The 15,660-nt window shown below is 40.3% G+C and overlaps 1 protein-coding gene across 2 annotated transcripts in view; it reads left to right on the top strand.

Annotated features, from left to right (window-relative positions):
* LOC118422544 (mannosyl-oligosaccharide 1,2-alpha-mannosidase IA-like) overlaps positions 1–15,660 on the top strand; it is a 63,996-nt gene that overhangs the window by 33,660 nt on the left and 14,676 nt on the right. For both annotated transcript variants that reach the window (XM_035830176.1, XM_035830175.1), the window contains exon 2: positions 6,313–6,528. In XM_035830176.1, the coding sequence (XP_035686069.1) occupies positions 6,313–6,528 (216 nt within the window). The remainder of the gene's footprint in view (positions 1–6,312; positions 6,529–15,660) is intronic.

Raw genomic sequence — 15,660 nt, 5'->3', positions numbered from 1 at the left:
AAACTGGATTTCATACCCTTGACTTCATGATTGCAATATCATGTAAAATGTAAAAGTATGACAATCACCGAAACGACAACAAAAAAACATAGAGCATAAAATGTTTCGTTTTTTTCTGACATGTTTGAAATTTGTCGATCACTCTATGAAATTTCCCGTTTGCAGTACGGTCACAGCCCAATTGGAAATGCATGTAAAATGTAAGAGTATGACAGTCACTGAAATGACAACAAAACACAGTCAGAGCATAAAAGGATTGTTTTTTTTACATGTATTATGAAATTTGTTGATCACTCTGTGAAATTGCCCATTTGCAGTACGTACGGTCGCAGCCCAAGTTGAAAGACGGTATAATGAATTGTGATTGGTTGTGAAACAAAAGTGTGAAAAGCAGAAGGATCATAGTGATTACTGAAATGAAAGATGGAAAGGAGGAGGACTTAGCAACCATATATTTGATTTTGCATAATATAACTTGCACCTGGATATAATTACATAAATCTGACACATCCAAATCATTGCAAATGATGGCATGCATCGTCATTATTATGAAATGAACTGACAAGTGAAGGATGATTGCTTGCATATATGTAATTATGTGGTAGAAAGAGGCATACTTTCACAAGTACACGTTCAGCATACTGACTCATGAAAATTGTGGAATAAATCTACTAATCTATTTGTGGGGTTGTGTGTAGTAACTACAGGTACAGAACCCAGAGGTTCAGAACCAATCCAGGTATCTTGTGCCGATCTTGTGCCCTTGTGACAGGTAATTTACATGACTTTCCTCACTCTACCCAAATATGGGTAGTACCTAACTTTGGTTTGTATTTTGTAAAAGGTGATGGGAAGAGAAAGTTGGGATCCACCTTCCAATACCATGCCCCAACAAAGTGAATGAAAATCCAATGTCCTTACAGCCTTAGGAAGGCTATTGGACTACCTTTAGGTACCTTAATTCTAGAAATTTGACAAATAAGGGTTGATTCTCTAAAATTGTGTAATTTATGATGAGATGTACAAAATGTAAAGAGAGATTATCAACAGCGATCGTTGTTTTTGCAAATTGATGGTTGCATCTGAACAGAAGCTTAAAGCCTGACATGCAGAAATTGGAAAATTACGGTACAGCGTCTCTTCATAAATATCAGTTGAAGTGAATGAACCATGGCTGATGAAAGTAAATGGTGCAATTATGACTGCAATAAGAGGTGCAGACATTGAAGGTCTAATGACTCCAGCTGTCGTTTTCATGGGTCAAAACTTAGAATAACTTTGGAGTAGAAGCTTAAGTCAAGAACATCTGGGCAATGGTCTCGCCAAGAAGCTCGCATTTATCTACCGCACAATACGTACACTCACAAATCCAAACGCCTTCTCCAGCCCCCAGCAAGAACAAAGAGACGTCTGAACTTTTTTCTTCAAAGTCAATCAAACTGTATAATCAGACAGTAGATTCTATTATGTAAATTAGGTACCTGTTATGTCAGGGTTGTACATGTTTGTGTATATACACAAATAATACACAAACCTAATGTGTAAATCTGTATCTTAATTGTATCTAATTATGTCATTCAGGCTACGATTTTTGTTTGTAGACTTAATATTTGAATGACTAATTGAAGATGTTGATGTTCAAGATATCTTTACTCAGAACTGCATGTTTGAAGGCAAGTCGTGCTTAGCAATGCCCTTGTCAGTGTCTGATGGTGCTCTGGATAGTAACTAACAGCAAGTACAGTAAAAGCAAGTGATACCTGCGGCTACACTTCATCATTCTTATCTCACGCTGAGCCCCGTGCATTTGTTTCTCATCCCCAGGGACACTTAAAGTGTGTCCTTGCTCATCCCAGGTGTAAAACTAAAGTGCTTCCCCTGGACGCTCAAATCCTTTAAACTGCCTTCCCATCCCCTGTTGTAACTCCTTGCAGGACTCCAGGCATCAGTAGTAATGCTATAAATGTTTCCACTAGCTTTGCTCCCTGAGGCCAGCTTTCCTGTGTCCTTGGAATTCTAACATTTGAACAGTTATTAAAGTGGGAGGCATCTTCACCAAAGTTTGTTGTCTCTCAGACAGTCTTAGAAGTCTAGGAAGATGGATTTTGGGAATCTTTTGCCAATAAGTAGCTTTCTTGAGACTTTTTGTGTACTAGAAGCTTATGATCAGTTATTGAGTTGGAATCTGGACTGGACGGTTTGGAACTTCTCGCAGCGATGAATGACAGACTGTACTGGAAGTCAAACTTTACTTGCTGCACCTCATAGAGGATGACAAATGATGATGATGATGTGTACTAGCTATAGTCTTCTTCATACATGTCATCTGAGAAGGTAGAATAATAGTAGATTCTGCAGTAGTTGCAGAGTCCAAATTTGTAATTGGTTGTGGTATAAGGCAACAGGGAAAAGGTTCATGATGTCCATTGAATAGATTCATGTCTCTTCAACAGAAAAGGCTGGTTCATAATGCTTCAACTTTCAAGTAGAAGACAACATGCTTTGAACTCTTTGAAGTAGCAAAAATGATGAAGCCTGATTCAATTTTTATCACCTGATATGAGCCTGTAACGACAGTTCGTGTAATGTAGAGTAGGTGGAATAGGGTTGATGGAATACTAGTGGCTGAAATGTCTTTTGAAGCTCCTGGAAATTGCCATGAAGAATAGAGGCTCAGGAGGTAAATGTGGTTATAGCACTGCCTTTCCCACGTAGTGTTTGGAAAATGTATTGCATTGGGTGAGCAGAATCATGCACAATGTATTCCAGGTCTTTGAATCTGAATGGTTTGCCTGATGTTAATATGGTAGTTTCACTGCTAGTTTGGTCATTTGTGGGAAAGACTATGGGATAAAGGACATCAAATTTTGCAAAATCTGGATCAAGAGGATACGAGGGACATTATAATATAAAGGATTGGCAGCCATTTAGAAGATACAGGGCAAAACCAGTGGCTAGGCCCCTACCCTTAATAGTTTCTAGTAACTCCATGAAAAATTACAGTTACTGTAGTGTTGTTAGTTTATCTGTGAAGTGTGTGTTTGTTTGTGCTTGTGTTTCCAGATATTTTTGTTAGCAACTCTGAATGGATTGTGATAATGTGATGATGGGTATGTGATGTGTTAAGACTTTTAGATCATGGGTCTCCTGGTGGTTTTCCTTGGTACTGCAGCAGAACTTCTGATTTTGAATGTTTGTCCTGGTCCTGTGTGTGATTTCTGCTCAAAGCCAACATTTAGATATTCAAGGTTTTTCATTAATCCTGTCCACAACCAGGTAACCAAAGAGTGAAAACAAAACATGATCAGATCTTGCAAAAATTAAGAAATTGCCATGCAGAGGCCTCCCTTCAGTTGTGCATCAGGTACTTTTTAGTAAGCGACAATCAATAACCGAGGCTTGTGTCAAAGCCACCAAAACTGCCCCAAGCATCGCAATCAAGATTGGTGAGATAGAAAAACGCTCCCACAGCAATTACCACTGTCTGATTCCACCATCTTCTCCCCGACACGCAAACGGCCTCGCTGCCGGCTGCGGAATGGTTTGGCGAGCGGCTAAAGCCTTCTCCTGGTATATAATGACCTTCTGCGCAGTTTGCAGACCGTAATGCGGAGTGCGGCGCGTTTGGTAGGCTGTCCGTCTTGCCGCGTTCTAAGCCTTTTTGATGACAGTGGAGACAGTTTGAGTTGAGTCGACTGCAGAGACGGCACATTCTATTCACATTAGGGCAAACTGGGGTTTCAGAGGGAAATGGTGGGGATGAAAGTAAACTTAAGGTAGTTCTCAGTTGCCTTTATTAATGACAAGACCAGATATATTTTCAATGATGTTGGTTTGTAGAGGCCATTTATATATTTAAGCACTGTTAGGCCATACCTAGTTATTTCATTGGACATTTCGTAGCAAAAGATTTCAATTAAGCATCAGCGAACAACATGGAAAGAGAGAGCTTTGTGAAAAACTTGCTTCTGACTATATTTGTACCCTAAAAGTTGTGTGTGTATCCAGGTAGGACTTTCCCCAGATTTTTAAGTGTTTTGATATTGATATTCCCCTTCAGCATTACCTTTTTTAATCCAAAAATCAACATATTAATTGATTTGTATATAGCCTTGCACATGACTTCCTGCAGTAGGCCAACTGCCTAAGGAAGAACTTTGGCCCCATTAAATGGCCAAACTGCTTGGCAAGAGTAAACATTTGTCAGCAACTTTTTGGGCCAGTGGAAACAAGCTTAAGAATATGGGCTTTCCTAGAGATTTAGTTGAGTCTTGGTAGAGTGAACCTGTGATATTGAGTTACAAGTGTGATGTCAAACTCCAATTTAGGTCACTGCAAAATTAGTCATCTAGATTCACATGACGGTTGACTGAAATTGCCTCGCTATGAGGTAAGCCCTGAAGTAATATCAGTGTAAGGATATCTGAGTCATCAGATAGGTTTTAACATGCAAATGGCAGGTTGGTTTGGGTCTTAATTCTTATCTGTTGTCTGATCTTCGGAACTTCCTGACAAGTTGACCTGAATCTGTATAATTTCTCATTAAGACGTTGAAATTTTTGGACAGAATGCTGTAAGGCATGGTCAGTTGTAAAGGGGAATATCTCAGTTTTATTTACTATATTGCCTGTATTGTACTATTTGTACCGGTAGGACTAAAAATTCATTTTTTTTGTAGTAAGTACACTGGTGGCGTTGACTCACTACTAGCATGCTAGCAGACACAAGAACAAGAGAGCATGGGTTCAATTCCTGGTATTCTAGTCTAGCCACATTTAGATGCTGTGTCCATGGACAAGACACTGCTTTTCCCCTTCCACTTAGTGTAGAAATGGGTACCTGACTTTGGTTGGGGAGGTAAAGGGCGGTGGAAAGAGAGGAATGGGCTCCGCTCTCCAATACCGTGCCCTAGACTAATTTTTGTTGAACAAAAGTATGTAATACTATACATACTAGCATGTAGCCAGTACATGTACTTTGAGCTTTCTATAGTCTTACTTTCCTTGAACCCTCTGAAGTGCGTAACCTGATTCCGTGGTTGAAACTTGATGCTCCCCCTACACGGAGCTGTTCATTATTGATGAGTATTAAGTAGTTTTTCCGCTGACCCACTGGCCGTTATGGGCTGAGTTGTGTCCATCTTGATGTAACATGACAGACGCAGCAGCGATCCTGAACATGCTTACAGGACACTTCACACTTCACAGGCATTCTGCCAATATATTGATCTGTTACTAATGCCCAACACCAGTACTAGTGCCTGAAATACTTTTTTTAAGTCATGGCCAGATTGCCCAGGCAGCAACCTAAGTCAAAAGGCAGGTTGTGCCATCAACATTTCAGGTTTTCCCACTTCCAAAGTTCCATGAAATAAAAAATACTATGTTTCCAATGAATTTTCTGAAGTTAAGAAAACTGTGTTAACACCGTGTGAAAGTCCAACCAAAGAAGTCCTATGGCAAATGATTAATTTCTTGCATTCAGGGTGCATAATAATGTTGCCTTACTTGATATTCATGTCAGACTTCTAATGTACATGTGTGACATCAAATTCATAAGATTGATTTTCAACTTTTAAGTGTAAAATTGGGATGTGCATATATATGGTAGTTAATTGGTACGCAGCTCAAGTTGGATGTTGCAATTTTCAAAGTAATCTGAGGCTGCTTTTGCAAATTGCAGCCCTTCAATTCAGTTTGCTCTCAACAAATGATCACCATTTCCCTGAGTTGACAGTCTGCAAATTTGATGAATATTCTCAATTCCCTTCCTGGCAACTTTTGTTTCTCATGCCCTTTCGCCTATGAATATATGCATGTCAGCTACCTCAGGAAGAATGGCTTCGATTTGTAGGTAAATAGGGAGACAAACTCAAACTCCACAAGTTCGCAAAAGCACTACACTTATCAATGATTCAGGTAGAGATAGGCCCAAAATAGTCATGCCTTTAAGTACCAAAGTTTTCAACCAAGAATTGATGTGTTCAAGCACTTGTTCTTTCCTGAAGCTTTCACTGAGTGGGATTCGTTGCCATCAAGTACAGTAGTTGCATTCTCACTATATAGCTTCAAACAACATTTGCAGTCTGATGTGCAAACGTTAGGTGTGACAATTCATTCCGTGTAAATATACTAGTAACCAGCTGCTGCCGTGCGGCACGCCTGCTAAGCTGGTGTGTTATACTGGCTATATTGATACATATACAGATAGCCAGCCTGGAATAAATGTCAGCCAATACTGAAACATTCCAAACAACACTATTTCTTCAAGCGACTTCTTTCCTAAAGTGTTGTCCCTTTTGTTCCTCTACAGATGATGAAGTTTGCCTGGGACAACTACGTGCAATATGCCTGGGGCCAGAACGAGCTCAAGCCCATCTCCAAGCGAGGCCACTCCGCCAGCATCTTCGGCAACTCTGCGATGGGAGCCACGATCGTGGACGGGCTTGACACGCTGTACCTCATGGGGCTCATGGACGAGTACAAGAAGGGCCGGGATTGGATCGCAACCAACCTCAAAATGGAGGCAGTAAGTTTTGTTTATGTTTATCTGTTTATTTATTTAACCAGGATGTACACACTGAAACTAGTCATGTCGCAAATGATTGATATGTCTTGTTTGAATTCAGTGTGTTAAACATTGACTTACTTGGTATTCATGTCAGACTTTGATACACACCAGTGTGTGACATCAAATGTGTAAGTGCATAGTACATAGTAGCTAATTCCCATAGCTCTTTTTTACAAGCACAATGAATAGTGGACCACAGCCTGAAATCCTGTCCTTAAGACTGCAACCCTTTCCAGTAGTGTCCATGTTTGGTGAATGACAGCTGCGTTATTGGATGTGAAGTGAACTTCTAACCTCTTTCTCCAGAGGAAGGGTTGCTAACCAGTTGACTACCCACTCTACATTGTGACCTTTATATAACCTTGAGGAACTCATATTTTGCCTAATAGCTACTTTTCATGGAGGTCAGAGGGTCAAGCAATATAGAACAGAAACATAAAATTCATGGCGCCACAATATTTACAATTACGATATGGAAAACAAATGGAAAAAAAAACTCAAATCTAGTTGTAATTTCAAGTTTTCAGTCCATAGAGCTTGCTTTCGTCTGTATCGTGCAATGGCATCTTTACTTTTTTCATAACCTCAATTCAGTTAGCCTGGGTACCATCAGGATAGTAGTTTGCTTCTGCTATCCATCTGGAGAACTGCATATTCAAACCTTTTGGTGGTGATGTCAGGTACTGAGCAAATTAAGGAATGTATTCTAGAGAACTCGTTTGATGACAACAGGCCTCCCACAAGCGGAGAAGGGCGTTTCACATGTTGGAACGCCTGTTGGAGTGAGCACTTGAACCTGCTCCTTAATGTGTTGGAACCAATCAGCGCCCTCGTCCAAAATCTGGATGAATCCAGATGTTAGAGATGTCAGGGTTCCCAGACAGAACAGCACAGAATCGACTGTATATAGTGTATAATAAAAGTCTGAGGGAGAAGTGACCGTATATACGTAATGTATAATAAAAGTCGGAGCAAGAAGCAACTGTATATAATGTATAATAAAAGTCGGAGTGAGCAGTGACCGTATATGGTGTATAAAAAACGCCAGAGCGAACTACTACCCGGATAGTACCAGGCTACCAGTATTCAGTACCACAGACAGAGCTATATAGTGTATAATTAAAAGTCAAACCGAGAAGCATCTGTATATAGTGTATGATAAACACCGGAGCGAACTACTAACCGGATGATACCCAGGCTACCAGGCATTCAGTACCACCGACAGAGCTAATGGTGGTGCTGTCCGCGGTGCTGAAACTTTTACTGCTTGTGCTGTTGTTGTAAAACACCCTCGTTATGACCTATTGGCGATTAAATCATGTATCGAAGGCAGCAGGCAGTTAATGTGCTTATGCTGCAGACCTTGTCATAAGTTTTAAGAGATGTGTCAGTGTTTTGATACTGGTATTTATGTGCTTTCATTACTGTAACATGTGCTGAAGAATGTGTATATATAGCATTGATGACAGGCCTTTCACTTGTAGGGAGTTAAGATGGGTGAGTTATAGCTTTAGCCATGCTATACTTTACCTACTGGTCAATACAGGAGCCACAGATTGTCAGTGATGTGTGACTCCTGCCTGGTTTTAAACACTTTCCCATCAACAGTGCCGACAATTACTGTATGACGTGGCTCTGTGGGGGTGTGAGGAAGCGTGTAGTGACGGAAGATTTGTGTGTGTGTGGCTGTTTGAGCTGGAACAAAATTATGCCAGATGCGTCAAGAAACATTTGTGATTCTTCAATTAGATCCATTCCAGATTCCTGATTTAATTCTTTGGTTCCTAGATAATTTGTAAGAAAGCATGAGGAAAAAGATTTGTCGGTTTCCAGATAAGGGACATCTTAAGAGAGATTCCCCATAGTTTTAATTGCTATTAATTTCTAATATTACCTTTGTGAATACACTTGATATATATGAATCAGCTCAACTGTCAATACATCAAGGTCATATTTTCTAATATGTGTCTGGCTTGCACTAGCTTCATCAGTCATTCTTTTTCATAAAATATACCTACCTGGTGTGAATGTATCAGCCAATTGAAGAACAACAAAGATGTCAGGCTGCTCTTGCCAGAGGCTGGAGTATAGGAAAGTAGAATTGACTTTAGTAATGATTTTTACATGCAGGACATGACGGACGACAGCAGGTTGTGATGCCATTGAACCACCATCAGATCAGGGTGACTAATGATCGGTATTTTCAGTGCCTGATTTGGGTAGAGGTCAGGCACTTTAAAAGAGAGGTCAACTCTTAAGCACTTGAGGTAGCATAAATCATTGTCTCTTCTGGAGGATCAATGGTTTTAAGAGACATGAACAAAGTATGGCATAAATGATAAAGCTGTAGTATACAAATGATCCAAAGTTGGTTAGTTTCCTGTTATGATTTTTTGATTCAACTTGTCATGACATTGAAGCACCTTGGTGTTGAATAATGAGCATGGAGCACAGCAGTACAGTGAACAGAAGACTGTCTGAGGGTATTTCTTTTAAGGTACTGTTGAATTTAGCCTCTTTGGGGTAATAGGGGCAAAAGGGAATTGTCCACTGTGTCCAGAGTATGGTGTTGGAAGGCCAAGCTGAACCCAATAGTACTTCCACCACCTTTTACTTCCCCAGCCAAAGTCAGATCAGGTACCCATTTTTAACCTGGTTGGAGTTAGGAAAGTTGTGTCAAGTGCCTTTTTTAGGAATGAAACATCTAGCCAGGAATGTTAGGGATCGAACTGTGATCTCTTGATCTCGGTTTCTCTTGCCTGTCCACTTGGCCATTCAACACCACACATTCATCAGCAAAAGACAGGTGATCTCTACAGCAGAAGCAAGTCTTGAAGAATCTCAAGAGCTGCATTGATCAGCATGGGGGGGGATCATTTGTGAGCTATATTGGCATTGAACTTGCTCAAGGTTGATCAGCGATCAGCATGCACAGCACCTGATTGGTTAGAGGACAGGACGGCTCAAGAAGAGATCGGTTCTCAAGTTGACCTCTGGCTCCGTTGGCAGCGAGGTTCGTGAGTTGGCATCCAAATAGAGCGCCGTGGATTATTAGCCTTACAATCAATGACGGGTCCCTGCTTGGACGTGTCATTGATTGTGAGCATTGATGTCACGCACACTTAGGAGTTTGGCGTTAATGGTAGGAAGCAGGCTCAGGGATGGATTTTAAAAGGGCAGTCGTCAACGTTTTTCAATCAATGCACAGAGCTTTACTCTCAATACATGCAAGCATGGCCACCTGATCAGAATAAAGAGTCATAAACTGTTTGGAATTCTTCCCATACTTCTTGAAATCAGTGGTTCTTTACACAATCAGTGCAATATTTTCAGTACGAGTTGGAAGGAAGAGAAAGAGGCACGGGTTTTAAAAAGTCCAACGTTCTGCCAATCAGTAAGTAGATCCTCAAAGCAACACAAATCTACATGGCAACCTAATCAGACCAAAAGCACGTACAACTTGCCATCAATGATGTACATGTGTAGGTGACACCGTCATCAAGGATTTGAAGAAGAGTACGGATTGAATTTTAAAAAGACCATCGTTAGTTTGATCAGCCTTCCAAGATTGATGCTGAAGGTATATGTAAATCTCCTGGCAACCAAAAGCAGTACTGTTTTAGATTCCTTCCATACTAACCTGCAATCGATGCCAGTGCTCGAAATACTATATCCTGCATACCTGCACTGGTGCAGGTAATATTGTAAATTACCTGCACCAGACAAATTTCACCTGCACCGCTCTGAATTTAGGAATCATGGATCATACTAGAATTGTTCAGGAACTATTGCTATTTTTTTCTTTTATACTTTATAGGCAGTAACAGTCAATCTATATAGACCTACATTATACTTTATAGGACATTTATGTATAAAACCCAGTACAGTACATGGACCAATGCAACTTAGGTACAGGTAGACACCAGAAACACCTGCACAGCTCCAATTTTACCTGCACTAACATGCATGTGTAGGTGGTATTTCCAGCCCTGGATGCACATATGTAGTTGATACTATCGTCAACGATTGAAAAGGGAATAAGAATGGATTTTTAAAAGTCGTCATTCTTTGATCAGCATTCTGAGATTGATTGCCCAGTCGAGTATCTACACGTATATGGCCAGTCAATAGACCAAGAACACTTTACCTGTTTCAGTTTCTTTCCATACATGTAGTACATGTTCCTACAATCAATCATACTTGTAGCTGGTAGGTGGTACTTGGAAGGAGAATAGGGAATGAGTTTCGAGAAAACCATCGTTAGTTTGATTGCTGTTCCAAGATTGAGCCCCAACGTAAATCTGCGTGTCCATTCAATCAGACGAAAAGGGGGTACTGTTTTAGATCCTAAATCCATGCTACCTGCCATCAATGTAAAAACATAGTTGATACTGTCAGCAAGGGCTGAAAAGAGAAAAAGAAATGGCTTTTTAAAAAGCCATCATTCTTTGATCAATGCTTGGAGATTGATCCTTAAGACGTACATGTATATTTACATAGTACATGGCTACTCAATCATGGATACTGTTTCAGATTTGATCAATACTACTTGTGTTTGCAATCAATAACATATGCAGAAAGATAATGTCATCCATGCTTAAGAAAAGAATAAGGAATAAATCTTATTGTAGACTACTGGTTCCTTTTTTCCTGATCCATATCCACATGCAGTATTGCAGGGCTCGAAATACTTCATTCTGCATACCTGCACTATTTTCTGCATACCTGCACTGGTGCAGGTAACACTGAAAATTACAAGACAAATTTTACCTGCACCACTCTGAATTTATGAAGTGTGGATCATACTAAAATTGTTGAGGAACGATAGCTATTTTTTCTTTTATAATAATACTTAATACGTGGTAACAGCAGCTGTATCATAGGACATTTATGTATAAAACCCATTACCAGTGCAGGTAGACACAAGAAATACCTGCACAGCTCCAATTTTACCTGCATATGTGCAGGTGGTATTTGAGCCCTGAGTATTGGCGTGGGCATGCCAGGCCAATCAGAATGGAGGCGTGCCCTGCTTTAGATCCTCTCAATATTACTTGAAATCACTGACATATAAAGGTAAGTCCCTGTCATCAATGATAGAAAACAGAATAGAAAATAGACCATCCTTCTTTTGATCAAGGTTGGAAGATTTATCCCCCAGACAAATGGGCCTGATAAGTATATAGGGCTCTCTTTGAGGAAGGCAAGGGCAATGCATCAATGTCATGTTCGTGGTCTGGAACTGCCCAGGAAGATTCCTAAGGTATGATTGTTTGATAACCAAGAGTTCATGCTCTGATTTTCAGTCGTGTTGGAAATGGATTTCTTAGTTAAGCCACTGAGATAAGAAAGAGTCCTCTAGTTTCTTAACTTATGCATCAACCAGCTGGTATAAAAATAATTTAACTTTAGGACTCTATTTCACCAGCATTGTAGGCACAGATAGGCCAAGCTCTGATTTTTATCTATACTCAACTTTGCAATTCTCCCTGGAGGAGTATGATTTGTAAATGCCAACACAATTCAGACTTGAGAAAAAGTCTGCAAGATGGTATTTTAATAAAGATTTCAAAGATTCTTTAATCAAAATGAAAAGAGCCCAGCTGTATTTGCATTTCCACTGTCACGAGACATTCCCCGCCTCTCCCTGCGTTGGATACTCCCTTTTTAAACTACTATACTCAACTTGAGAAAAGGCTGCAACATGGTATTTTGATAAAGGTTTCAAAGATTCTTTAATCAAAATGAAAAGAGCCCAGCTGTATTTGCATGGCCACTGTCACGAGACATTCCCCGCCTCTCCCTGCATTGGATTCTCCCTTTTTAAAATACAAATGTACTATACTAAACTTGAGAAAAGGCTGCAACATGGTATTTTGATAAAGATTTCAAAGATTCTTGAATCAAAATGAAAAGAGCCCGGCCGTATTTGTATGACATTCTCCACCACTCCCTGCATTGGATTCTCCCAATACCAGAAGTTCTTCAAACTCCAACACTTTCTCGCCAACTTCCAGCAGAACCCTTTCTGTCAGACTGATGATGCCATGGGTCGGTAGGCCTTGCGGGGCGTCTATATCGGCGTAGCCAAACAGAAAGTGATGCGGCTTTATCACGTTTCAGATCTGTCAGCCACTGTGAAAGCAATTTCAGCAATGGGACGGCGAGGCTTTCAAGAAGATTGGAAAGTTGAAAGGCCGTGCAAATAAAGGAGGGAGAAATCACGCCTGCTTTACTTTCCATTTTCTCCGAGTTAGAGAGGATTTTCTATGCTTGCTGCAAAGCTTGCTTGTCAGAAATATATAGATTGAAGATACCATATTTTGACTTGACCATTGGCCCCGACGGTGTGAAAAACAACTGAGTGTATGACTATAAATATTGTTCTTAAATGTTGGTTTGCTGTACAAGTGAAGTTGTGTTGGAGGTACTTTTGATCTTATAGCTGTTTAAGAAGAATTTTGTTTGAAATGCATTGTTTTTAGAAGAAGACTTTGAAGATTAGTTTCAAATGCATTACTTTTGAAGCAATCAAAAGAAAGATCAGGTAACAAAAACCTTTGCTCATCTTTCATTGAAATTTGAATACTAGTAAATTGGCTGCTAGATGAAAGGTTTTCAATCAGTGTGGCAGTATTAAGGACCAAAACCAGCTTTTGATCAGAAGATGCAGCACAACCGAGTATGAAACAGCTATATCTTCTTGCATATTAAGTATGATAATGAATAATAGCTTCTTTATTTTTGTTCTTTCACGTCTTCTTTGACCTTTGATCATCATCGGTCGGCTGCGGCGCAGGTGACTGTAAGTTTCTTCCATTCCCTTCTGTCGGCAGCTAGATGGGGAATCTGCTTTGCAGTCATATGGTCATTAAAGTCTCCTAGGCGCTGTTGAATGTACTTTAGATAGGAGGTAGCTTGGCGTCCTCGTCTGCGTTTCCCGTGCGTTGGAACAAAGATAGCATATTAGTAACTGTCCATTTTCAGATACTTGCTTGTGATCCATCGACTGTCAATGAGTAGCCTGTCGACTCCCCTCATGTTTCCCTAGACCTGAACTGTGGGATCTTGTGTTACAAAGATCTAGACAAGATACAGAGATGACTTTCAAATTGCCGTATTGTAAAATACAATGTAGCACACAACTGGAAATTAGCACTTTTCCATTCCCTTAGTGATAATACCTTGAAGCCTAGCTAGAATCATTGTGATGTGGAAGACAACCGTCTATCTTGGCACTTTGACAAGACACGCTACAAGTCATTCTGACACAGCTGCATGCATGTAGCTCTAGCTGGAAAGGCGTCCCTTCAATCTGTAGTCACATCCAGCCTCCTTGTAAAATCATTCCAGACAACCTCTTATAGACTCAGTACTTCTTAGTAATGTCAGTTGCTTCTCAAATTGCTGCAGTGAGTTAAGCATGCTTTAGACCCCATTATCTTCACACATCTGGAAAGCAACGCCTCTGCTGTCTTCTCAGTGATACCTCGATGGTTGCCTAGCTAGACTCATGCTGAAGAAAAAAAGCGTCTATTTCTCATCTTGGCGCTTTGACAAGACATGCTACAAGTTATCATGACCCAGTTGCACAGCTCTAAACTAGCTGGAAAGGAGTTGCTCCTAGATCAGTAGTCACACCCAGCCTCCTTGTAAAATCATTCCAGACAACCTCTTATAGACTCAGTACTTCTTATAATGTCAGTTGCTTCTCAAATTGCTGCCGTGAGTTAAGCGTGCTTTAGACCCCATCATCTTCACACATCATGGCACCTGGTAGTAACGGTCTCACATCTAATCCTGCTCGGACTGTCTCTTCTTGTTACTCGCAGAACTATTCAACTATTCAAACCGCCATCAGGTCTGCGCTAGTGTCAACACCAGTCACGTTAAGTTTGGAACGTTGTCCTTTAGACTTCTTCGGCACTGTCTTGACTCTTGAAAGCCTGGAGCTTTATACATGTGTTGTCATTTTAGAGAGCTTGCTTCATTCTCTACTGTTTCTAAAGTAATTACACAATGTACGTGAGATATTAGAAGGAAAGGATTTGTTCCACAATTGTTACTACAATTGTATACATGGTTTGTTCCTTCAGACCATTGATGTCAAGTTGCCTATACTAGTATACTGTAAATGCATTTAAGTTCGCGGGGATTTAATTTCGCAGTAGTGGGAAAAGGGACTTTTCGCGGTGGATTTAAGTTCGCAGTAACACCATAGACTGCAGTCTAATACCATAGTAGAAAAATGTTCGCGGTGGTTTTAAGTTCGCGGTGAAGTAGTCCGCGAACATTAATCAACCGCGAACATTTCTGCATTTACAATATTACTAGGCACATCACTCAGTGAGTAGTGGATCATAAAAAAAGCTAGTTTTTAAATCTATCCAATTACTTGAGTTATCTTGTGCGTAATTGTACGTACTTGACTTGTGTTGTACAATTCAGTGAATGGTGTATGTAGTAGCTGTGACAACATGTGACAACCGTGGGAAGGATATTCACCTAACGTTTTGTGATGGGGCTAAATATCCAGCGTCAGATTGTTCAACGGACCGTAATCAATATAAATGGACTCCTGCCCAGTGATCCACTCCAATATGCCATGATTAATTTCCTGGTTACATCCTGTGCGAACCTCAGCAGCCGGAAAAGCTGGGATGTGTAACTATCTTTTCCCCATTCAATAGTGGGAAGAATGCTTTTGTCACATTTTGCGTCTGAGCGAAATTTCGTTTGCCACATCGTTCAACGGTGTAGTCGATATCAATAGACCTCTGCTCGGTGAGCTGTGACGATATGCCAACGTTGATACTCCATCAGTTCTGTACTACTTCAGGGGGTGTCAATACTAGAGGCCAGGCTTTTAAACCAACCTCTATCATTCAAATGCTTAAGTTAAGCTTTCTCATGTCATTGATTGACTTCACCATATTGTCGATATGTTGTTTTACAGCGTCATGTTGGGAAACCCTTTCTTTTATAAGTACAAAGAAAAGTGAATCACAGCTACATTGTATAATGTGCTACATAATGTAGCAATAATGTAGCACATTATACAATGTAGCTGTGATTCACTGCTATCATGTG

This window comes from Branchiostoma floridae, chromosome 9 (assembly GCF_000003815.2).
Source record: "Branchiostoma floridae strain S238N-H82 chromosome 9, Bfl_VNyyK, whole genome shotgun sequence".
Classification (NCBI taxonomy): domain Eukaryota; kingdom Metazoa; phylum Chordata; class Leptocardii; order Amphioxiformes; family Branchiostomatidae; genus Branchiostoma; species Branchiostoma floridae.
The sequence above is the reverse complement of the archived record's forward strand: the minus strand, read 5'-3'. Positions and strand labels throughout refer to the sequence as shown.